Source organism: Amblyraja radiata, chromosome 20, assembly GCF_010909765.2.
Source record: "Amblyraja radiata isolate CabotCenter1 chromosome 20, sAmbRad1.1.pri, whole genome shotgun sequence".
Classification (NCBI taxonomy): Eukaryota; Metazoa; Chordata; class Chondrichthyes; order Rajiformes; family Rajidae; genus Amblyraja; species Amblyraja radiata.
This window is the reverse complement of record NC_045975.1, coordinates 37061489-37086616: the sequence shown is the minus strand read 5'-3', so window position 1 is coordinate 37086616 and position 25128 is coordinate 37061489. Positions and strand designations below refer to the sequence as shown.

The window sequence follows — 25128 nt, the reverse complement described above, 5'->3', positions numbered from 1 at the left end:
TACGTTTGTACTGCCACATCAAGCACGTGATAGCACAAAGTCACACCTTCAGTGACTTGGAATATGAGAAGTCATTGTGTTGTTTAAAAGCCAGTTGATTAAAATTCAGGACAGACATGTTCCAGTAAGGAGGAGCAATAAGGATGGTAAGTTAAGGCAGCCTTGCAAGACGAATGAGGTAGTAAACTTGGTCAAAAAAAAGAAAGGTAGTATATAAGGTTAAGACAATGAAGTTAGATGGAAAAAAGTTGTGGACAATTAGTAGGAAGGAAATACAGATGCTGGTTTAAACCAAAGATAGACACAAAAAGCTGGAGTAACTCAGTGGGTCAGACAGCATCTCTGGCGAAAAGGAATAGATGACATTTCGGGTTGAGACTAGAGTCTGAAGAAGGGTCCTGACACGAAACGTCACCTTTTCCTTTTCAGTAGCTGGGGCAAGTAGGATTATAGAAAATCCCAAGGCTTTTTATGCTTGCATAGAAAATGAGAGTACCAGGTAGGATTGCACAAAGATAAAGGAAGAATTTGTGCTTGGAGTCAGAGGAGGTATTCACAAAGGAGTAGGACATGGAGGGCAGTGAGATCAATACAAGTACATAAGCAGAATTTGAGATCAAGAAGGTGGTGAAGTTGGGTTTCTTGGTGGCCTAGTCCCCAGGACCTGATGGGTTCTATCTCAGGTTAAAAATCTTGCAACTTTAGCTCTGGGCGGGATTCCAAGGGACTGGAGTGTGTGCAATATTGTTCCTTTAAGAATGGAAGTCGAATCCAGGGTATTATAGGCCAGTGAGCCTCGCGTCAAAGGCATGGAAGCTATAGCAAGGGATTTTTGAGGATAAGATTTACCCCTGTTTGTAGTGGGATGGGCTGATTAGGGACATCCACCATGAATTTGTGCACAGCAGATCATAGAAACATAGAAATTAGGTGCAGGAGTAGGCCATTCGGCCCTTCGAGCCTGCACTGCCATTCAATATGATCATGGCTGATCATCCAACTCAGTACCCTGTACCTGCCTTCTCTCCATACCCTCTGATCCCCTTAGCCACAAGGGCCGCATCTAACTCCCTCTTAAATATAGCCGATGAACTGGCCTCAACTACCCTCTGTGGCAGAGAGTTCCAGAGATTCACCACTCTCTGTGCGAAAAAAGTTTTTCTCATCTCGGTTTTAAAGGATTTCCCCCTTATCCTTAAGCTGTGACCCCTTGTCCTGGACTTCCCCAACATCGGGAACAATCTTCCTGCATCTAGCCTGTCCAACCCCTTAAGAATTTTGTACGTTTCTATAAGATCCCCTCTCAATCTCCTAAATTCTAGAGAGTATAAACCAAGTCTATCCAGTCTTTCTTCATAAGACAGTCCTGACATCCCAGGAATCAGTCTGGTGAACCTTCTCTGCACTCCCTCTATGGCAATAATGTCCTTCCTCAGATTTGGAGACCAAAACTGTACGCAATACTCCAGGTGTGGTCTCACCAAGTACAACTGCAGTAGAACCTCCCTGCTCCTATACTCAAATCCTTTTGCTATGAAAGCTAACTTACCATTCGCTTTCTTCACTGCCTGCTGCACCTGCATGCCTACTTTCAATGACTGGTGTACCTTGACACCCAGGTCTCGCTGCATCTCCCCTTTTCCTAATCGGCCACCATTTAGATAATAGTCTGCTTTCCTGTTTTTGCCACCAAAATGGATAACCTCACATTTATCCACATTATACTGCATCTGCCAAACATTTGCCCACTCACCCAGCCTATCCAAGTCACCTTGCAGTCTCCTAGCATCCTCTTCACAGCTAACACTGCCCCCCAGCTTAGTGTCATCCGCAAACTTGGAGATATTGCCTTCAATTCCCTCATCCAGATCATTAATATATATTGTAAATAGCTGGGGTCCCAGCGCTGAGCCTTGCGGTACCCCACTAGTCACTGCCCGCCATTGTGAAAAGGACCCGTTTACTCCTCTTTGCTTCCTGTTTGCCAGCCAGTTCTCTATCCACATCAATACTGAACCCCCAATGCCGTGTGCTTTAAGTTTGTATACTAATCTCTTATGTGGGACCTTGTCGAAAGGCTTCTGGAAGTCCAGATACACCACATCCACTGGTTCTCCCCTATCCACGCTACTAGTTACATCCTCGAAAAATTATATAAGATCATGTCTTACTAACCTGATTGAGTTTTTCCGAGAAGGTAACAAAGATGATTGATGAGGGTAGGGCAGTGGATGTTGTCTACATGGATTTTAGAAAGGCATTTGATAAAACCCTTACGATATACTGATCCAGAAGATCAAAATACACTGAATTCACTTGGTCATATGGATTCAGATCTGCCCTGCTTTTAAGAAGAAAGGATTGTGGTGGAAGGACATTATTTTGGCTGGCGGTCTGTGACCAGGAGTTCTGTGTGAATTTGTGCTGCAACCTCTGTTGTTTGTAATGTATATAAATGACTTGGATATATATGCAGCCGGGTTAATTAGTAAATTTGCAAACGACACCAAGATTGCTGGAGTTGTGGACAGTGTGGAAGGCTGTCAAAGTATACAGTGGAAGATAGACACAAAACGCTGTAGTAACTCAGCGGGAAGACTGTTGGGGTCCTTGGACGGAGTCGAGGGATAGCGACAGTCTTTTCAGGTGAGGCACAGGTTCACTTGCACCTCCTTCAACCTCATCTACTGTATCCGCTGGTCCAGGTGTGGACTCCTATATATCGGCCAGACCAAGCGCAGGCTCGGCGATCGTTTCGCTGAACACCTCCGCTCAGTCTGCCTAAACCTACCTGATCTCCCAATTGCTAAACTCTTTAACTCCCCCTCCCATTCCCACACTGACAAGAGTACGATATATGATTGATGGCGTGACTCTTAACAGTATTGATGTGCAGGGAGATCTTGGGGTTAAAGGCCATAGCTGCCTGAAAGTGGCAACACAAGTAGATAGAGTGGTAAAGAAGGCATATAAGAGTCAGGAAGTCATGATGCAGCTCTGTAAGATGTTGGTTGGGAAGCATGTGCAATATCGCATGCCGTTCCGGTCACCCTTTTACAGGAATGATGTGGAGTCATTGGAGAGGAGGTTTACCTGAATGCTGCCTGAATTAGACGGCTTTAGGTACGAGAGATCGGACAAACATTGATTGTATTCTCTAGAAAGCTGACGGTTGAGGGGAGACGTGATTGAAATATATAAAATTATGAGAGAAAGTTATGATAGGGTGGACTGTCAGAGTCTTTTTCCAAGTGTGGAAAATGTCAAAGACCAGAGGGCATAGCATAAGTTGTGAGGGGTAAAGTTTAAAGGAAGTGTAAGTAGCAATATTTTTTTAATAGTTGGTGCTGGGTGCATGGAAGGCTCTGCCAGGGGTAGTGGTGGAGGCAGGTAGCATTGAAGAGGCTTTTACATGGTCAGTGTAGGAAGGAACTGCAGATGCTAGTTTAAATCGGGTGGTCACGGCAGCGCAGCGGTAGAGTTGCTGCCTTACAGCGAATGCAGCGCCGGAGACACGGGTTCGATCCCGACTACGGGTGCTGATTGTCTGTATGAACTTTGTACGTTCTCCCCGTGACCTGCGTGGGTTTTCTCCGAGATCTTCCACACTCCAAAGACCTATAGGTTTGTAGGTTAATTGGCTTGGTAAATGTAAAAATTGTCTCTAATGGGTGATGGATGGTGTTAATGTGCGGGGATTGTTGGTCGGCACGGTCCCAGTGGGCTGAAGAGCCTGTTCCCAGCGCTGTATCTCTAAACTAAACTAATTAAACTAAAATCGAAGATAGATACAAAATGCTGGAGTAACGGGATAAGCAGCATCTCTGGAGAGAAGTAATGGGTGATGATTCGGGTCAAGACCCTTCTTCAGACTGTTAGATGATCACATGAATATATAGGAAATGGAAGGATATGAATTGTGCGCAAGCAGATGAAATTAGTTACCTTGGCAGCATCTCTGGAGAGAAGGAATGGGTGACGTTTCGGGGCGAGACATTTCTTCAGATTAATGGGCGGTACCATCAGTCTGACGAAGGGTCTTGACCCGAAACATCACCCATTCCTTCTCTCCAGAGATGCTGCCTGTCCTGCTGAGTTACTCCAGCATTTTGTGTCTATCTTCGATTTAAACCAGCATCTGCAGTTATTTCCTACGTTTGGCATGGACATTATGGTCTGAACAGATGGTTCCTGTGCTGTACTTTCTATGTTCAGTGTTCTGTGAAGTAGGATTGGAAACCGCGGAAGCTCTAGCCATATTTATCTAGTCTCCGTGACATATAAGGTGGACTGGACTAAGTGGGACCTGTTGGGTCCCAGTCACACGGGATGCCTGGTCCCCCCAACACAACCCATTCCCCAACGCAATATTCCACCACTCACCCGTTCCCCCAATGAAACCCGTTTCTCCAAAGCAATATTCCACCACTCACCCATAGCCCCGAACTGCACAGGTGCGGCTCATTTCCCCTCATCCCCCAGCACTCCCCCCCCCCCTCTTCTTGTGTGGGAGGGGTGTAGGGGGTGTGTGTGGGCATGGGGGGGGGGGGGGGAGGGTGCGGGTTGGGGAGGGGGTGGGGGGGATGTGGTGGGGAGGTGTGGGGGAGGGGAGGGGTGATATGTGTGGAGGGAGGGGGGTATGGGGGGGGGGGGTGGGGTAGGGGAGGGAGGATATGTTGTGGAGGGGAGGGGGGTGTGGGGGGGTGGGGTTTGTGGGGGAGGGTGTGTGGAGGAGGGGGGTGTGTGGGGGGGGTGAGGGGGTGTGGTGGGAGGTGAGGGGGTGTGGGGGGGGGGGTGTTGGGGGGGTGGGGGGGAAGGTGGGGAGGGGTCCGGGGTGGGGAGGAGGAGGGTGTGGGCGAGGGGAGGGGGGGAGGTGGGGTGATGGCGAAAAATCCTAGCGATATAGGTTACTGTTTTGCGCAAATTAAAAAAAAAAAAACACAAACTGGAAGTGGTTAAGATGAGAGTTTTAGTAATAGTATAGATTGTAGTAAATGTTGGACAGTGTTTGAATAAGGTGGGAGAGAAGTGGGTTGCTGACTTGCAGTATGGCCGTGGTCGTTCTTGGTCGTTCCCTGGCCTTCTCCTGATTTTCTTTTCTTCTTGCGTTTACAGTGGAATGGCCATGGTTATGAAATTACAAAGATTTTTGGTGCAAAATTCACCTTAGTTTCTCCAGTTTGGCTTCAGATACAGAGGAAGGGAGCTCGGCTGTACCATGTGAAAGGCCACCACGACATAAAACAAGGTGATGTCTCTGCGCCAGAATGTACAATGTATCTGATACCTTTCACTGGACTTTAGACCAGTCCTTTTATTTCAGACTTTACAAGTGTAATTCAATTATCGTGGCTGCTATATGAATCTGTGTGTGAAATGCAAGGTACTGCACCTTTTCTTCAATTCAAGTTCATTTCACGTATTTGGACCTGTGAGAAGTGGCCATTGCTAAACTTCAGTGCCATGAGGGTGTTTTTGTCTGAATACCCCATTTGATTTCAACAATGGGGGCTGGAGGTTTATGCTGAGATCTGAACTTTCAGTCTCGTTAATCATCTTTCCACCGAGTGCCTGGAACTTCAATATGGCATTCTGCCCCTACTCTGACCACACTCTGGCTTCCCACACTGTTTTAGTGGCAAGGGAGTAAAGGACAACCAGAGCCTAGGCCCCTTGTCAGTGTACCGAGACCTTGCTGTGTTGTCCATGGCTGCTGTAATACAGCTCTCTTGTGTTGACAACAACTATGCACAGACACCTGCTGCTCACCAGCATGCTCCTTGGGACCTAGAATGTCACTATCCCCATGGATAGCCCCATCCTGAATGTTGCTCACTACCATAGCTTAGAAACGTGACTTCTTCACAACTGAGAAGAACCAGCGTGCTTTTGAAAGGAAAATCATGTTGGCCGAGTGTACTGATGGTCTTTGAGGATGTGACTAATAGGATAAGGGGAATTTTGTATTTGTTTAGAAGGTGTTCGTTTAAGGTTCCATGCATGTACTTGGTCAAGCAGGTGATTGGGGTGATACAGATCCGCCACTGATTTTCCAGCATACTTGGTTTTAGAGGCTTTCTGCATTATCCCTTTTGCCGGACCAATGGAGGTCATGGCCTCCAAGAGGAGACCGACGGTATCGGAACGGTCCCCCTAGGTAGCTGAGGAGCCGAGATATCTACCTGCAAAGTCAACCCCAGGGGTCGGCTATGAGAGTGGATCTGCCGGCTCTGGCTGGCCCATAGTTCCAGAGCCCTGGCTGCAGGTAGTAAAGTCCAACCACGGATCAGCACATAAGTCCTGATGAGGTTGAGATTGGCCACCTCACCTGGCTTAAGCTACAACTCCGGGGGGAGGGGGCTTCTGGGGGGATTTCAAGGTTGCTCTCGTAATTTTGTCCCTATTAAATGAGGTGCCGGCCCACGAGTTGTCAGAAAATCAGTGGTGGACTGTATATGGATATGGGTTGAAAATTGCTTATCAGATAAAATGTGGCTTAGCAGCTGGGGTGCCAACAGGGGTTGGAGCCAGGGATTCTGCTTCCCACAGTCCTTGTCAAGGGCATTGTTTTGCATTTGCTGACAAGACAGAACTAGGTGAGATTATAGGCACCGAGCAGGAGGTAAAGAGGTTTCATGAGGATGTGAGCAAGTTATGTGAGCGGTGGAAAGTTTGAAAACATTGCTCATCGTCCACTTTGGCACACAAAGCAGAAGAGTGGAGTAATCGCTAAATGTTGAGAGATTGAGTGGTGTTGATGGTCGAGAGGTCTGGATGAGCTTGCACATTGAAGGTCAACAGTGCAGGTGCAGCAAGCGATTTGAGAGGACAGACAGTGTTAGCATTTACGAGAGGATTTGAACTGTGGATTGGAAGCACTTGAATTGTAGATTAGATTGGAACTGTATTTGTTAGAGGTCAGAAGAATGAGAGATGATGTCGCCAAAATGTACAATATTACCAAGTACCTTCACAGGCTTGATGCAGAGGGGATGTATCCCCTTGCTGACTAGTCTAGGACTGAAGGCACAGTCATACTTGGCTATTTAGGACTGAGATGGCATTGACGTTGCTGTCCTGAGTGGGATAGAAGGTGGCCAGCTGAAAGAACAAGGCATTGAGTCGTACTCCACCTTCAGAAGAGCTAAACCAGCGGAGCAGAGTAATCTTTGAGGTACCATCAAGAATGAGCTGCCTTGTCTTGTGATTTCCCCGGTCAGCTGAGTTAATGTCTTGTTATCTGGATCGCCTACACTGGCACAGTACTGATTGGCCTGTACACCCTAAGCCTAGAAGTTATACATGTGGCCAATGAAGGTTTCTTCCTTGACCTTGACTTCAATGCCAGAGTTAGTAAATATATAGTGCATTGGAGACGTTCGATAGGCAAGAAGGGAGTGAGGAAAGCTGACCCCAACCGGAATTGGAAGCATAACCAATATCCTGTTTTGTCAGAGAGGCCTTGTAGCAACCACCCAATTCCCGCACTGGCCTCTTGGATTAGATCATCACCTGAATGGGAGACTGCAGTATGTCCACATGACCCACACCATGACAGGTACTGGTGACAGTTGCACTGACAACCACTTTATCCATTGTTGCCTCTATCAACCTGGTCCAAAAACTAGGGCAGCTATAGAAACATTGCTACAAGAAACTCAACGTTGCTCCCACAAAATCATCTCACAGAGAGTTGTGAGTCTGTGGAATTCTCTGCCCCAGAGGGTGGTGGAGGCCAGTTCACTGGATACTTTCAAGAGAGGGCTAGAAAGGGCTCTTAAAGATAGCAGGAATGGGGTACTGATTGGGGATGATCAGCCATTCTCGCATTGAATGGCGGTGCTGGCTCGAAGGGCCGAATGGCCTACTCCTGCATCTATTGTCTATAGTCTTCCAAAACAACTGCTTGCAGCAACAAATGCAAGCCACAGAGCATCCACAGTGTTTAGAGTGTCTTGAAGTCCACATAATTGGCAACAGTGATGAGAATAAAGGTAACGCTAAATGGGGAAACATTTCAATGTGCCACCTCCACTCAAAAATCAGTGTTATTCCAATTTCATCCAAAGAATTTGGCATGTGTGCACATGAGGAGACCCATAACGTCATTGTCAGCGCACTCACTAATGTATATGACAGATTGAGTCTGGAAAGCAAAGACTATTTACCTACTTATCTCTGATGTACAACACTGCTCTCGGACTATAAAGGCCCATCATGACATTCAGGGGGAAAAGTGGATCACTTCCCATACCTCGAACTGTGTCTCCAGGAAGACTGATGAAATTTGTAATAAATAAAGTAAACTAAACAGGTGGGGTAGGGGTCGGTAGGATCTGTTGAAAGGATATTTGGAAAATTATGAAAGAGGGGCAAAACAATGAGTGTAGTCTAGCAAAATGGGCAGTGATAACCATGAGTTTTGACAGGGCACTGTGTACAAAAGTAAAAGCTCCCTGCGGGTCAGAGCAGGGAGGAATGGTACCAAGACAGAACTGAAGTCTCCACATGAATGCATTCCACATTTGGAACAAGGTAAGTAAGTGTCACAGTTAGAATTGGATGGGCACGGTATAGTAGTCCGCACTGGGCGCTTTGTGAATTGAGACGGGCTGGGACGAGAATTTGGCCGGTGCAGAGACTGAACATGGAAGGGAAACATCATCATCCTTGTGTCTGACAGCAGTTCATCGGGTTACTGTGCAAAATCCGAGTCATGCCCACTATCCATCCTGGTTTGGAACGTTGCATTTTTTTAAATCTACGCTATCGCTGCAGCTGTGATGCTATATTCTGCAGGCACAAGAAACTGTGATGCTGGAATCTTGAGTGAAACGCAAAGTGCTGGAGTTTTCCGAGGGTCTAGCAGTGTCTGGGAATGGAATGGCAGGCGATGTTTCGGATTGGGACACTTCTTCAGACTCTGTGCACTTCATTTCCTTTCTCCTTTTGCACTGTCTGTTTTGTGTGTATGTGATTTGATAGCGCACAAAACCAATGCTGCCTCGGTATGCAGCAATGATAGTTTGCCTTTAGTTGTGTTGCATTTAAGCCACTAGATGGGAGTGCAGCATTACAGTTTTAAAATTCCTTTAGGATTAGCACAGTTTACTGCTAGTGTGAAATACCTCTTCCACATGGGCATTGTGAATAAGATGATTGGAAACAAAATGTAAGCATAAAAATGGACGATTTTTGGCTTTACTGGATTTCTGAGCATTAACTTTTCACCAGTCAAAGCACCAGTGTCAGTGTTTGTGTCATCACTACAGCGACACTCTGCTCATCCGACACGCTCAGGACTTTGATGCCGGATGAACAAACTTTCCACACCACCAAATGTTATTGTAGTAATACACCTTCACCCTTTGTATATGCATTTTATTTTAAGATGTTGCACAAACAAATCATAATTTTTTCTGTGAACCCACTAATTTCCCAGGAAGTGTGGGATACAGAGCCAGGTGAAATTCAAGGGAGTACCACGAATAGAAGCGTGTGCGTTTAAACGGGGAGGAAGGGAATCGGAGGCCAGTAAGTGGAGAGGCGTGTAGCACGTAATGCCTGTGAGCCATATGCCGAGCCATTGGGATATCCAAATAGTAGGATAGTGGTCTGTCGGAGTTTTACTGTATGTGTGTGTAGGAAAGAACTGCAGATGGTGGTTTAAATCGAAGGTAGACACAAAAAGCTGGAGTCACTCAGCGGGACAGGCAGCATCTCTGGAGAGAAGGAATGGGTGACATCTCAGGATGAGACCCTTCTTCAAACTTTTACTGTATGTGGACTAGCTGTGGAAGAGAAGTGTAAAGCTACAATTAACCCTGGTGGCCAGGTTTTGGGATCCTATGCATTTTCTGTGGCGTCACTAGAAATGATATGACAGAAAAAGATACATCGGGATTCTCCCTGATGTTATAAACATGAACCAGTATTAAATTATGTGTATGGTTCCTTGCATTATCATTTCTTGATGAATGCTTTGCCTTCCTATTTCATGACATGTCTCCTTCATCCAAACCATTTAACCAAACCTGCAAATGGAAGTACTTCAATCCAGAGCAGAACCTCCTCCCGGGGGAGTGAGTGATTCCACCAAAGCAACCACACCACTGTTTGCCCCATTTGTTGGTACATCCCCCTCCTCTTTGCATGTTGACTCATCCATTATTTTTCTTCAAAATTCAAACTGAAATGAAATAAATCATTCCTCTGCTGAATATGTTTATTACTTTTCTCCCGGTCGGAAGAGTTTTGTTTGCAAGAGACCATTTGGTTGTATCCTGCACAGAACTAATTCTGAAGGTACACAAAAATGCTGGAGAAACTCAGCGGGTGCAGCAGCATCTATGGAGCGAAGGAAATAGGCAACGTTTCGGGCCGAAACCCTTTGGTTTCGGCCCGAAACGTTGCCTATTTCCTTCGCTCCATAGATGCTGCTGCACCCGCTGAGTTTCTCCAGCATTTTTGTGTACCTTTGATTTTCCAGCATCTGCAGTTCCTTCTTAAACACAGAACTAACTCTGCTTTTGTTATCCATTAATAGGGTGGATGAAGAAGGTGAGGGAGCAGTGCAAAACAGTCAAGATTGGTGAGTGGTAATTATTTGTCAGTTTTGATGTTGCTGCACTTGAAGTGATACTGTGATCACTTCCAGTCTCCATTGTTGTTCTACTCAGTGGGTAATACAGGGTGTAATGCTCAACTCCTTATATTGTTGACGGGCACAAAATGCTGGAGTAACTCAGCGGGACAGGCAGCATCTCCGGAGAGAAATGCGTGACCTTTCCTCAGACTTTCTTCCTCCTCCTTATACTGTTGGCCTGAGGTGTGTTGATGGCTGGCCAGTTTGTTGATAACTGGTAGAGATCTGGCTGGCTCCAGCAATTACCAGAATGTACTTTCCTTCGCATTGTAGTTATAGACTCACACAGCACAGAAACAGACCCTTCGGCCCAACTCGTCCATGTTGACAAAGATGTCCATCTAAGCTTGTCCCGTTTGCCAGGACTTTACCATATCTCTCTAATCCTTTCCTATCCATCTTTTAAACATTATAACTGTGCACACCTCAACCACTTCCTAGGGCAGCTTGTTCCGTGTATTCACCACCCCTCAGCCTCCTTCCCTCCAGGAAAAGATGTCCTAGCCCATCCAGTATCTCCTTATAACTCAAACCCTCCAGCCGGGCAACATCCTTGTGTATTATTTCAACATCCTTTTCTGTTTAATCACATCCTTCCTCTAGCAATACAACAAGAACTGTACATGACACTCCAAATGTGGTCTAACCAATGCCTCAGTACATGTAACATATTGGCATTAGGGTACACCATGTGATGTATCTCCTGCTGCAGCCCGAGTCTCACCGCTGAGACCAGGGGCATTCCGTTAAGTAATGAGCTACCTTCCAGATCACCCTGAAACACAGCCTTTTGCAGATGACTGTGCCTCGTGGAGCGGTCAAGGCAGCATGGCCTCTTGCATTAGAAGCCACGCAGCTCCAAGAGTTTGGTTAGAGGTCCTGTGGGAGGGAATTTTGAGAAGGTGGTGATTCCTTGGCCTAGAAATCTAATAGTATAAATGCAAATATAATTGCTAACATTGAAATAGAACAATGTTATTCATATTTCTTGGTGTCTGAGTAGCTGAGAAGTAAAGCAAGAATTTCATTGTCCTATCTGGGACACATGACAATAAACTCTCTTGAATCTTGAATCTTGGCTTGAAATTCGGCTCCTTGATTTTGTGCCAGGAGTTTTGTTTGCCTCAGTGACTTTCTTGGAGTAGTAAACTCTTCCAAATGATCGCATCAACAGTGCAGTGCCCTAAGCTGAGAGATTTTCAATGAAAATCAAAAACCTAATAACGTAACTAACTTATTTTATCCTGAAACTATTTTATTTCTAGGATCAACATTGTGAGCTCCACTCATTCATTGTTGCATCACAAATATGGTCTTGAAGCAGTGAGGAGTCCGGTGGACCCTGCTTTGTAGTTGCTGCAGAGATCACACATGCTGAGCTAACTGTCCACAGCTGTGAGAAGTTGCAGTACATCGCTAGAGTACACCTGACAGAGCGGCTCTGTGAGCCTCTCTGCTGTACATCAGTCATTTTATGCAACTTTCACACAATACTGTTTTAACAAGTGAAAATGAAATGTCTAGACCACGGTGCTTATGACTAGTATATTGCTGTGAGATTATCAGGTGTTCGACTCAAAATGGCCTGATATCATCTTGGTTGATGTAATGTCCTACTTGGATTAATGTAGACCATCTAGTTGTTATTCAAGTCATATGAGCTGTTGAATGTGTAGTCCCTGAATTTGTTCCCTTAGTGGGTGTTATGTCCCTGTTGTCTCAGCAGATCTAACATGTGCTTATCTGATGTGTTGTTCCCAGGAATCTCTTTTGGTTAGGATTTGGACTAATGTATTTCTGTTGTATCATGTGCACCCTCTCTCATCCTTCCAGTTTCCCACATCACTTCTCACCAAGTTGACCAGGACTAATGTAATCTGCTGTTTAATGTTGGAGCATGGGAAGATTCAAGTTTTGTGTAAATTCTTCAAATGACTACTCCTAAAAATGAATCTCTCCATTTGTTAAAGTCCTTGTGCAATCCTATCTGCTCATTCGATGCTTTCTCTCTGCAAAGTGTAGTTTGTTCTCTTTTTCAGCCCACTTCACCAAGATGAGTGTGGGAATCTGACCCACTATTAAGAGAACGGATAAGCTGAACCGGAGTGATCTTGTACAAATATCCCTTGTGCCCAATGCCTTAAAATCAGTGTGAGCCAAGAGAGAGGATTTGTGCCAATGATTGAATGGATTTGATCTGTGATGAGAGGAATGCTTCTTGAGTCTCCCATGCTCTCCCACCTCATGCCCTGGACAACTCCTTTCTACTGTTTTACTACTGACATTGCATTGATTTTTTTTTAACCATTTTCCCTCAGTTCCACGAGTGCTGTTTGATGGCTGGACCTACCATGACTATGAAAAGGTTTTCAGCAGCGAAGATGAGATAGAGGATTTAGCGGATGCATTGGTGCAGACGGCAGAGGTCAGTCATGATACTTCACATCACACGAGATTGATCCCTGGGATGGCGGGACTGTCATATGAGGAAAGATTGAAAAGACTAGGCTTGTATTCACTGGAGTTTAGAAGGATGAGGGGAGATCTTATAGAAACATATAAAATTATAAAAGGACTGGACAAGCTAGATGCAGGAAAAATGTTCCCAATGTTGGGTGAGTCCAGAACCAGGGGCCATAGTCTTAGAATAATGGGGATGTGGTGGCTCCCAAGGGTCGCGCCATCATACTGTCGAACCCCTCGGCCCGGGAGTGGTTCAGTCCGGAGGCGGTCCTTAACCAGAGGGTTTAAAGGCAGGGGTTTGGGTGCCATCTTTCTCACGTTTGGACCTCCCTACAACCGGGAGGAACATAATTAAAGGTGCCTCTCAAAACACGACTTCGTGCTTCCTTTTGAGACCCACGCACCACATTGGTGACCCCCGACGCTCCATTGGCGTCATGATGGAGAGAAGAGAAAGCCCTACCTCCTCACAGGCCGGCCCGGCCCTGTCTCTGGACGCGGTCTCGGTGAAACTGCCCAACTTCTGTACCACCCGGCCGCTCATCTGGTTCCAGCAGGCGGAGGCCCAGTTCAACCTGCGGGGCATCACGGTCGATGCCACCCGCTTCTATTACCTGGTGGGGGCCCTCGACCAGGACACGGTTGAAGAGGTCACGGACTTCCTTGCAGCCCCCCGGACACTGATAAATATCTCGGCCTCAAGGAGCTCCTGCTCCAGATTTATGGCCTAAGCAGGATGGAGCGTGCTGCTAGGATCCTGCATATGGAGGGCCTAGGCAACCGACGGCCATCTAGCCTCCTAAAGGAGATGGTGGCTCTACTGGATGGGCACACGCCGTGCCTGCTATTCGAATATACATACATGCATCTGCTTTTAAACGCCTGATGGACGGGGTTTGTCGCGACCTCGATTTTGTATTTGTGTACCTGGACGACATCCTGGTGGCCAGCCGCTCGCAGCAGGAGCACTGCGCCCACCTTCGGCAGCTCTGTCAGCGGCTCAGCGAACATGGTTTGGCCATCAACCTCAAAAAGTGCCGTTTTGGGGGGACCGAGATTGACTTCCTCGGCCACCGCATGACTGCGCAAGGCGCGGTTCCCCTGCCTGACACGGTCGACGCCATCCGTCGGTTTCCCCGCCCACGCACGGTGCGCGGCCTGCAGGAGTTTGTCGGTATGGTGGCGTTTTACCACCGTTTCGTGCCATCCGCGGCCCACTTCAAGCGGCCTCTGTATCAACTCCTGGCTGGTGGGCAGAACAAAGCCGTTGAATGGACCCACGAGGCAGGGGCAGCTTTTGACGGCGCGAAGGAGGCTCTTGCTCGGGCCGTACTGCTGGTGCACCCACGGGAAGATGCCCCGACTGCTCTCACGGTGGATGCCTCGGAGTCGGCAGTGGGCGCTGTGCTGGAGCAACTGACGGGCGGAGGTTGGCGGCCCCTGGCCTTCTGCAGCCGGCAGCTCAACCGCGCGCAGACAAAATACAGCGCGTTCGATCGCGAGCTCCTGGCTCTGTACCTGGCAGTGCGCCACTTCCGCTACTTCCTGGAGGGCCGCCCGTTCACCGCCTACACGGACCACAAGCCGCTCACTTTCGCCCTGGCAAAAGTTTCCGACCCCTGGTCCGCACGACAGCAGCGGCATTTGGCCTACATTTCGGAGTATACCACTTCAATCCGCTACGTCATGGGGAAGGAGAACCGGGTGGCCGACGCATTGTCCCGCCCCGCTATCAACGCTGTTTTCGAGGTGGCGCTCGGAATTGACTATTCTGCTCTGGCAGAGGCACAGCTCACGGACGATGAGGTGCCCGCCTACCAGACTGCCCTCTCCGGCCTCCGCCTTGAGGATGTCCCTCTCGGTCCTGGAGGCGCGACCATCCAGTGCGATGTATCGTCCGGTCAGCCGCGCCCCATCGTCCCTGCCGCCTGGCGCCGGAGGGTTTTTGATGTCATCCACGGACTGTCTCACCCATCAATCCGGGCGACAACGGCACTGGTGGCCGCTCGTTTCATGTGGCACGGTCTGCGTAAGCAGGTTGGCCATTGGGCTCGCACCTGCATTCCGTGCCAGACGGCGAAAATCCAGCGCCATGTCCGTGCGCCTCTCCAGGAGTTTGGTCTACCTCACCGGCGATTCGACCATCTCCACGTAGACATTGTGGGGCCTCTCCCGCCGTCACGGGGCATCACCCACCTTCTCACAATGGTGGACCGCTTCACGCGGTGGCCGGAGGCCATTCCGCTGGCCGACACTTCAACGGCTACGTGCGCTTGTGCGTTGTCCGCGCACTGGATTGCTCGCTTCAGGGTGCCGGCTCACATCTCCTCAGATCGGGGGCCACAGTTCACCACCTTGCTGGGGGTGCGTCTACACCACACCACGGCTTACCAGCCGCAAGCTAACGGTCTGGTGGAGAGGTTCCACTGGCAGCTAAAGGCAGCGCTGAAGGCGCGACTCTCCGGTCCGGGCTGGATGGACGAGTTGCCGTGGGTCATGCTGGGCATCCGGACTGCTCCTAAAGAGGACTTGGCCTCATCATCGGCGGAGCTCGTGTACGGGTCGCCACTCACGGTGCCCGGGGAGTTTGTGCCGTCGGCGCCGGGGCAGCAGGGGACGCCCTCATCCACCCTAAAGCGCCTTCGTGAGCGAGTTGGCAGGCTCGCACCCGTCCCGACGTTCCACCATGGGACATTTCGCCCGCATGTGCCATCAGCCCTCAGGGACTGCCCATACGTTTTCCTGCGCCGTGATGCCCACCGGACGCCACTCCACAGGCCGTACGAGGGCCCGTTCCGGGTGCTGGAGCATGGGCAGACGACTTTTGTCCTGGACATGGGGGGCCGGCCGGAGGCCGTGTCGATTGACCGGTTGAAGCCGGCACACCTGGACATTGACCAGCCGGTGCTGGTTGCCCAACCTCGGCCACGAGGGCGCCCCCCTTCATGGCTCCCTCCGCTTGTCACTCCACCTGTCCTCCCGCCGGTCCCTCGACCATTCCCTCGACCTGTCCCTCCAACTATGCCTCCGCCAGCCCCTCAATCTGCTGACTTCCGCATGCGGGCCGGCCGGGTCGTGCGCCCGCCGGTGCGTTTCGTGCCTCGGGTTCTGGGGGGGGGGGGTCCTGTGGTGGCTCCCAAGGGTCGCGCCATCATACTGTCGAACCCCTCGGCCCGGGAGTGGTTCAGTCCGGAGGCGGTCCTTAACCAGAGGGTTTAAAGGCAGGGGTTTGGGTGTCATCTTTCTCTCGTTTGGACCTCCCTGGAACCGGGAGGAACATAATTAAAGGTGCCTCTCAAAACACTGGACTTTGTGCTTCCTTTTGAGACCCACGCACCACAGGGAGGTCATTTAAGACTGAGGTGAGAAAAAACTTTTTCACCCAGAGAGTTGTGAATTTATGGAATTCCTTGCCACAGAAGGCAGTGGAGGCCAAGTTACTGGATGGATTTAAGAGAGAGTTAGATAGAGCTCTAGGGGCTAGGGGAATCAAGGGATATGGGAAGAAGGCAGGCACGGGTTATTGATAGGGGATGATCAGCCATGATCACTATGAATGGCGGTGCTGGCTCGAAGGGCCGAATGGCCTCCTCCTGCACCTATTTTCTATATTTCTGTTTGTTGGCTACCAAGGGGGAAACCCAGCAGGATCTTCCCTCCCTTACTAGTTACCTGAGGAAAGCCAATAATCCCCTGCCCTCATTAGCCGCGTGATGAATGCCTGCAAAGCCGAGACATCGTGAAGTGGCTGATGATGCCTGATAATTGATTACTCACTTAAACACAGCCAAGCGAAAGACCAATGAACTACAGCCCATGTTGGTTCTGGTTGCTCAGCTAAAGGAAGGATGTCATTACACTGGAAAAGGTGCAGTAGGAATTCACCAGGATGTTACTCAAGGGGTTGAGTTATAAGGAAAGACTGGATAGGCTGGGACTGTTTTCACTGGAGTACAGGAGGCTGAGGGGTGACTTTGGAGGTTTATACGGTCAAGATAGGGTAGATAAGGTGAATGGTCAATGTTTTCCCCTGGGTAGAGGAATCCAGAACAGAAAGAATAGGTTTAAGGTGAGTGGGAAAGACTTAAAAGAGTCCCGAGGTGCAGAATTTAATGGGAAAACATAAAAGGGAACACCCAAATGAGGGGCGAGTCAAGGAGAAATCCGGGTATGGAAGGGGGAAAAAGACTAATGTCTTGGGTAATCTTTAGACTTATGCAACGAGAATCTAAAAAACTGCAGCTCCCAGTAGTCTGAAATATAACAGGAAGTACTGGAAACACTCAACAGGTCAGGCAGCATCTGTGGGAAGGGAAACAGATAACATTTCAGGTTGTCAGAAGACCCTTCATCAGCATTAATGTGAGTGGGTTTGAGAAGACCATGAGTTTATGTATAATTTTATGTGTTATTGTTGTTTGAGGGCGTCCAGCTTATAAATGTTTTGTAGAAACGAGGAATTGACAGGTCCTGAAGCTACCTGAAACGCTCTCCAGAGATGCAGCCTGATCCATTGTACTCCAGCACATTGTATCTTCTTCAAAAGTCATGCTTACTTTCAGTCTTTTCCCCACGCCTTCAAATCTTTTCCTTTCAGATTGTTTCCATTTGCCTTTGAAAAGTGTATTAAAGTGCCACCCACCACTTTGTAAGGCAGTCGTAACTTTGGAATAGACGGGGAGAGAGATGAGGAACAGTTGGCAGTACTCAAAGCAGAATAAATGCCCTTCCATCCAAAGGGGTGCCTCTAAAGCCCGGTGGAAACTGAGGGTTCTGCCCACAATTTTCCAATTCTCCTTGGGCATGGGTGGCGTGACAGATGAAAGATTTTTAATAAAAGTGAGACAAATGTAGAACTACTTTCTGTGTGTCGGTAGGGAGCAATTCTGACTGGGAAAGTTGAATGATTTTTTTTTGGAAGAAACAATTGCCTTTTTTTTATCCCTGTGTTCCTTCGCGTTTTACCTATCTCCATCAAACCTTCTCTTCTTGACTTTCCCTGCTCATTGCCAAACCACCCCAAATTCCTACTTTATCCCATCTCTGCTTCTTGTTAATCTAGCCACCCTCTCTAGAATCTTGTCATCTGTCCTACAAATTGGACACGGTATTCCAGCGGAGACCCAAGCAGCGTTTAACAAAGATTTGGGATAACATTTTACTTGCTTGCCCCATTTAGAAAACCATACACCCTTGTGATTTATAACAATATTCTCAGTTATGCCCCTCTCCTAGATTGTCTGTTTCAATGGTCCTTTCGTGTCCCATGCATCTAGGTACAGTGAATTTTAATTTTTTGCATACAATTCAGCAAAAATCTTGCCATACATAGCACAATCATACTTACCAACAGAGTGTAGAGGGTAGATTGCACTGAGACAATACACAAGTGGCGTCGTGTTCTGGCACCATTTTGAATGATTCAAGTCCAAAGTTGTTAAAAATGCACTCTTAACTTGGCTATAAAGGCCTGTTGTCCTGGTGGCAGCACTGGGTCGGAGTTTTAAGGGTCAGCCTAGTCGCTGCACTGTTTCTGCACTCTCTGTGAAAATTGTTCCATTTAGTTTGCATTCCTTCCCTATTTATCACTTTGTTTATTGTGTATATATTGTTTGGAGGCCTATGACCATCTGATGCATGTCTGTCTGTTGCATTTTAATAATATTTCCAGGTTACTACAGGTATCATTCACCCATGATGAAGTTGCATCCTGTTTGTTCATTAACAACTGTCAGAAGGAGAGGATTCCTTATTGATCCCAGATTTTAGCATGTTTTTGCAACTTTATTTGCTGTTCCTGTCAACTCGCAACTTTAATTTTGCTAATAAGGGATGAGACTTTGTTAAGTTTGTTAAAACCTTAGATCCATATATGTACATACAGTACCACTGCCATAATCCTTCAATAAAGTGCTCGCATGAACTTGGTCAAACACAATTTTCCTCAACAAATCCACTCTGACTTTCTTTGCTACTCATAATTGTCCAAATGTCAATTCATTCTGTTCTTTATTGTGGTTGCTAAATATTTCTTCCCATGACATAGTTCTGTGTTTATCTCTCTTCGCTTTTCTTTAATTCTTCATCTGGTATGCTACCCATGTTCAAGAAGCATTGGTATATCATGGCCAGACTCTGCAATTTCCACCTGACTTGAAAGGTGTCCTATCCTGATGGAAGAATTTACTTTTGCTTTCAGGACTGCCAACCTTTCCTGATCCCTCCTACTTTAATTCTAACCGGTGCTGTTATTCCGACCACTAGCAGCATCAGGGTATATACTGAGGGTGGATGCAAAACCTTCATTCATTTATTCCCTCAGCCATGCCCTCTGCATCTGCAAAGTGATCTCCATTATGGTTCATAATATGTCTAATGCTTTCTAATACTTGATTTCAGAAAATATTTTGGGGTCCCTTTTTTTGCTGCTTGCTGCTCCTGTTTTAGATTTTCACAATTTCCTATGTTCCACTTTTGCACACTACGGTGTTGTGAACAAAGCAAATGTTATGGGTTCCTTTTTGTCTTATTTCAACCTTTCATCATCTTGGAAACTCTGGCTACGGGTCCTTATTATAATTTCTCTTTGCACGTGTATCATCTCCTCTTCTGCAGTTTCCTTCCTGTTATTCATTCTTGGCCACTTGGACAAGACTCCTTTCCCAGTCATTAACAGCTCTCCTATTGTTGCATTTTATGGTTATTTTTTTTAAACTTTGCTGTTTCCTGTTGTTCTTATGATTAATATTCCCCAAATGTAACCTGACAGAAACAGGACTCATTTGGCACACTTAATCCCTGGAATGAAATTTGACAAATAGTTGCACGAATCAAGGTCACATTCAGGAGTTCCTCCTCTGGCTTGCCTTGCATTAATACTATCCTTGTATATATTAAAATATTCCCTATTGTTACTGCACCTTAGTGTGATTGATTGTAAATGTCCTCAATCTTTTTCCTGATACTTGGTGACTTCAAGTCCAGGTTCAAGACTTTGCCTTCAAGTTTAGACTTGCGTCTAATACAAAGTATTTACTCCTTTGTTGTTCCTCAATCATAACCAAGTAGACTTCACTTGGCTTCTTCACAACATTATTCCTCTCCTGTGTGTATAATGGTGCATTTAATCCGATCTGCTACCCGTCTTTCTTTATTCCTTCCTGTCTTTCCTAATTACCTTTATAGTTTGGAATATTGTTCCCACTCCTCTCCTTTTAAACCGTTCTCTATTATTGTCTCTATATTAAAATCATATTTAGCCTACCAGCCTTATTTACCACACTTCAATGTGCTTATATTCATGTACACTAAACTGAACTAAAATACTTTTATATTTGGTTTTCCTCTGAGCATCCTCTATTTGGATGAATTTAATTTTTACTCGACCTTCTTTCCTCCGTCCTTTTTTTTTTCCCACGCCAATATTCCATCCTGGTGCCAACCACTGCCAAATTATTTTAACTCTGCCTCCACAGTGCTTGTCTCTCACGTTAGGATGTAGGCTCCAGTTACATTGGGAGCCATTGCCAAGTTTACCCGGCCCCGATGATCTCTCATTCTGAACTGCTGTTTGATCTCTGTCCCCAGGGTGACGGGTTTGATGGCTTTGTCTTGGAGGTGTGGAGCCAGCTTGGTGGTCAGAAGAGGAAGTAAGTGGAATCAAATTTAACGTGAGGTAGAAGTACTGAGTGAAGAGAGGCAAGGGGTTATCCGATCTGAGGCTCACCTTGTCTAATATTATAAGAACATGGGAAATGGGAAGAGTCAGTTCAGTGGCCACTTGGACTGATTCCTGTAACCGTGAACTGTGTTCCAAGGATCAATCTCTGTGTTCAATGACTGCCTCCCATCTCTTTGAGATAGTAAATTCTAGAGACATTCCATGTTAGATGAGTAATTCGGGTTTCACTGCACCTTAATTGGTACACGTGACAATACACTGAACTTAGGACCTTTGATTCCTTCGATTCCTCCCACTTCCTCCACATCCAAGGCAGAGCTATGCCTGCCTCTTTGTAGGGTACGTTGAACAATCACTGTTCCAGGCGTACACTGCCCTATACCCGAACTCTACTTCCCCTACATTGACCACTGCATCGGTGCCACCTCCTGCGCCCATGCAGAACTCACTGACTTCATCAAGTTCATGACTAATTTCCAACCTGCACTCAAATTCACTTGGACCATCTCCGACATCTCCCCACCGTTTCTGGATCTCACCGTCTCCGTCACAGGAGACAGTCTATTGACTGACATCTACTACGAACGTACTGACTCCCACAGCTATCTAGAATACACTTCTTCCCACCCTGCTTCCTGTAAAGACTCTATCACCTACTCCCAATTCCTCCGTCTACGCCGCATCTGCACCCAGGATGAGGTTTTCCGTACTAGATCATCGGAGATGTCCTCATTCTTTAGGAAATGGAGGTTCCCCTCTTCCATTATAGTTGAGGCTCTGCTTTTGCTCCCCCTCTCCCCATTCGTAACAAGGACAGAGTCCCCCTTGTCCTCGCCTTCCACCCCATCAGCTGTCGCATACAGCATATAATCCCACAACATTTTCACCTCCTCCAACGGGATCCCACTACTGGCCACAGCTTCCCATCTCCACCCCTTTCTGCTTTCCGCAGAGACCATTCCCTCCGCAACTCCCTGGTCAACTCGTTCCTTCCCACCCAAACCACCCCTTTTCCATGTATTTTCCCCTGCAACCGCAGGAGATGCAACACCTGCCCCTTTACCTCCCCCCTCAACTCCATCCAAGGACCCCGACAGTCTTTTCAGGTGAGGCAGAGGCTCACTTGCACCTCCTCCAACCTCATCTACTGTATCCCATGTTCCAGGTATGAACTCTGTACAACGGTGAGACCAAGCGCAGGCTCGGCGATCATTTCACTGAACACCTCCACTCAGTCCGCCTTAATCTACATGATGTGTTGGAAAGAACTGCAGATGCTGGTTTAAATCGAAGGTAGACACAAAATGTTGGAGTAACTCAGCGGGACAGGGAGCATATCTGGAGAGAAGGAATGGGTGACGTTTCGGGTCGAGACCCTTCTTCAGACTGATGTCAGGGGAGTGACTGTCCACTCCCCTAACATCAGTCTGAAGAAAATTCTCGACCTGAAACGTCACCCATTCCTTCTCTCCAGAGATGCCGCCTGTCCCGCTGAGTTACTCCAACATTTTGTGTCCACCTTGTTTTAGATTTATGTCCTCTAGCTTTATTATTCCCACCCATAAGGGGGAACATCCTCTCCGCATCCACTCTTGTCAAGCCCCCTCAGAAGTATGTGTTTCAGTAAGATTCAGAAAGGTTCATTGTTTTAAATGGCAATAAATTTCGGCTCGATCTTTCCTCACGCGACCACATCCACAACCCAGGAATCAACCATGAAATCTTCCCTGAACTTCCTCTGATTACATTGTGCCTTAAGGAAGGAGGCCAAGACTGGATGCAGTAAAGGTGCAGTCTCATTAATCCCACCTATTGTTGGAGAACTTGCCCATTGTTGTATTCCACTCCACTTGCCATAAAGGTAAACAATCAATTTGCCTTCCATTGGCTTGCTGTACCGTCATACTAACTACCAGTTTGTTTTATTGAAGCACCTGGATACCTCTCGTATTTAACTGACCTGCTGATCTATCTTCCACCCAAAGTGAATAACTTCATATTTCCCCAATTCTACTCCATTTTCCATTTGTTTTGCTCAAGTGGCTATATCAAAGACAAAAGCTTGCATTGCTACGTCTGGCTTTCAACTGACCTCATTTGCTTTTTTATCACATTTTTGACACAATGGATATTCCTAGACCATTTTGCTTGATGTTTTAGAGCTATGTATCAGCCAGGTTTGCTACGGTTGAAGACCCTGGAATTTAAAACTAAAACAGGAAGATGGGAGAACTCAATGGGTCAAGCGGCATCTGTGGAGGTCTTAAAGTGGTAGGCCGACGTTTTGGGACCAGAGACCCTGCATCAGGACTGAGAGGGAACAGGAAAGATTGCCAGGGATGAACCAGGGAATGGAGGCGTCCCTGCAGAAAAGGACAGGAGGGGAAGATGTGACTGGCAGTGGGATTTGGTCAGAGCTGGTGGAAATGGTGGAGGGTGATGTGTTGGAAGGAAAGGTGAAAGGTTAGGACGCCATCATGACAATGGATGCAATACAGAAGAGGTATTGCAGGAGTCGATGTGACTTTCTCCTGAGATGGAAGCAGAGAGATGGTCCTCCAGTATCCATTTATCCAGTTACTTTCCTGAAGGACATCAGTAGTTAGCTTTGCTATTCCAATTGTTTCAGACTTGTCTTTATTGATTTTTATTTGCGATTGATTTAATTAACTATATGTAAGTTCCAAAATGACCGTTTTTGCAAATAGTTTGGTGTATATTGATGCCCTGCTTGGTGCTACCTTGCTGAGCACTGATCCATTGTAGTACTCTGATCTGAGTGCACACAAGTACTTACCTCCGTCTGAAAATAAGATTGCCTCCCTTGGGTTGTGTGCTGCTGTTCTGGGAACCTGGCACAAACCTCAGCCCTCCCGCTGAGCTCCCTCCTGCAGCGTTGCTTCAACCCATCACTCGGTGTGGAGAGACGGCCAGTTGGGTGGCTGGAGGCAGGAGGTGAGGCTGCTCATCGCCATGATGTTGGGCTTGTGGCTGACGGGGTGAGTGAAGCATGGCTTGGGGTCTGACCGTTTGCCCATGCTGCTCTCCCTAGCAGAGATATCTTCATGATGATGCTGCGACAGCTCTGGCTGGGGTAATTTGTGGCACGATTCGCACTGGGTTTCCATCATAGGGCCGTGCTGTTTATAATGCACCATTCCACTTATGTTTAAGAAAGAACTGCAGATGCTAGAAAAATCAAAGGTAGACAAAAATGCTGGAGAAACTCAGCAGCTGAGGCAGCATATATGCAGCGAAGAAATAGGCGACGTTTCTGATCGAGACCCTTCTCCGTTTATGATGCTGTTATGACCCCTTTTGGTGCTCCCTTAGCACAATAATTCCTGGTGAATTACTATTGCTGTCCTATGCTGTACTATCTGACTGAATTATTTTCCAATCATTCTTTTTCTGACTTTGTGTTTTTTAATCCTCTGGCTGCTACATTGCAAGCATTAAGACTTGCTCTGCTGTCTTGCCGGCAGCTGTTATTTTTTTGTGTCGTGTGCATTGTGACAGCGTTGATGTATAGTTTATTATCTGAAGCCGTATTGTATGAAGCATCTCATCCACTGGAATAGAGCTTTCATTAGTGCAGTGCAGGAAATGAAGTCCCAAGGTGCACTATAGCTGAGCAAGCAACCAAACTGATTAAAGGCTGGGGGGGGGGGGGGGGGGGGGGTGGAAATAGATTTGTGTTTGTAGCACCCTGTTTAGCCTCTGGCCGTCCCCAAGCAATGCTGCCAGTGATGTGTTTTTGTAACTGTTGTAAGAGCATAAAATTTGGGAGCAGGAATATCTGGCAGGTTCTGCTGTTTATCAAAATCATTGCTGATTCTCCACCGCACTGTTATCCTGCACCATCCCCATATCCCCATATCCCACAATCTTCACATCCAGAGATCCATGGATCTCTACATTTAACTGACTGAGCTTCACCAGCCCTCCAGGGGGAATTCCAGACATTCTCTGGCCCCAGTGTGATGACATTTCTCCCCTCTGCCCTAAAAAGGTCAATTGCCGTATTCCAAGGCAATAAGATGATGATTTGTGTTCCATGACTGTAGATGTCACCTAGCTGCCATGCTCTGGTTTAAAAAGTAATATTTTCAAGGGGAACCCCTCTCATCTGCCTGAACTCTGGAGACTTCACCTCCAGTCTACTCAATCCCTTCACTAATACCAAACCAACTGTGTTCTCTGCTCTCCCTCTGTGGCAGGTTTATCCTTGTTTTGTCTTCTGGGTAAAAAGACCAAAGCTGTAATTACAGGTGCAGTCTCATTAGGGCTTTATATAACTGCAGCAAGCCCTCTCTGCTCAAGTTCGTATGTAATAAAA

The 25128-nt window shown here is 47.2% G+C and overlaps 1 protein-coding gene across 1 annotated transcript in view; it reads left to right on the top strand.

Annotated features, from left to right (window-relative positions):
* Positions 1-25128, top strand: part of chid1 (chitinase domain containing 1) — a 95838-nt gene that overhangs the window by 5964 nt on the left and 64746 nt on the right. Inside the window, exons 3-6 of the mRNA XM_033038568.1 lie at positions 5116-5248; positions 10547-10591; positions 12964-13070; positions 20696-20757. Coding sequence (XP_032894459.1) covers positions 5116-5248; positions 10547-10591; positions 12964-13070; positions 20696-20757 — 347 coding nt within the window. The remainder of the gene's footprint in view (positions 1-5115; positions 5249-10546; positions 10592-12963; positions 13071-20695; positions 20758-25128) is intronic.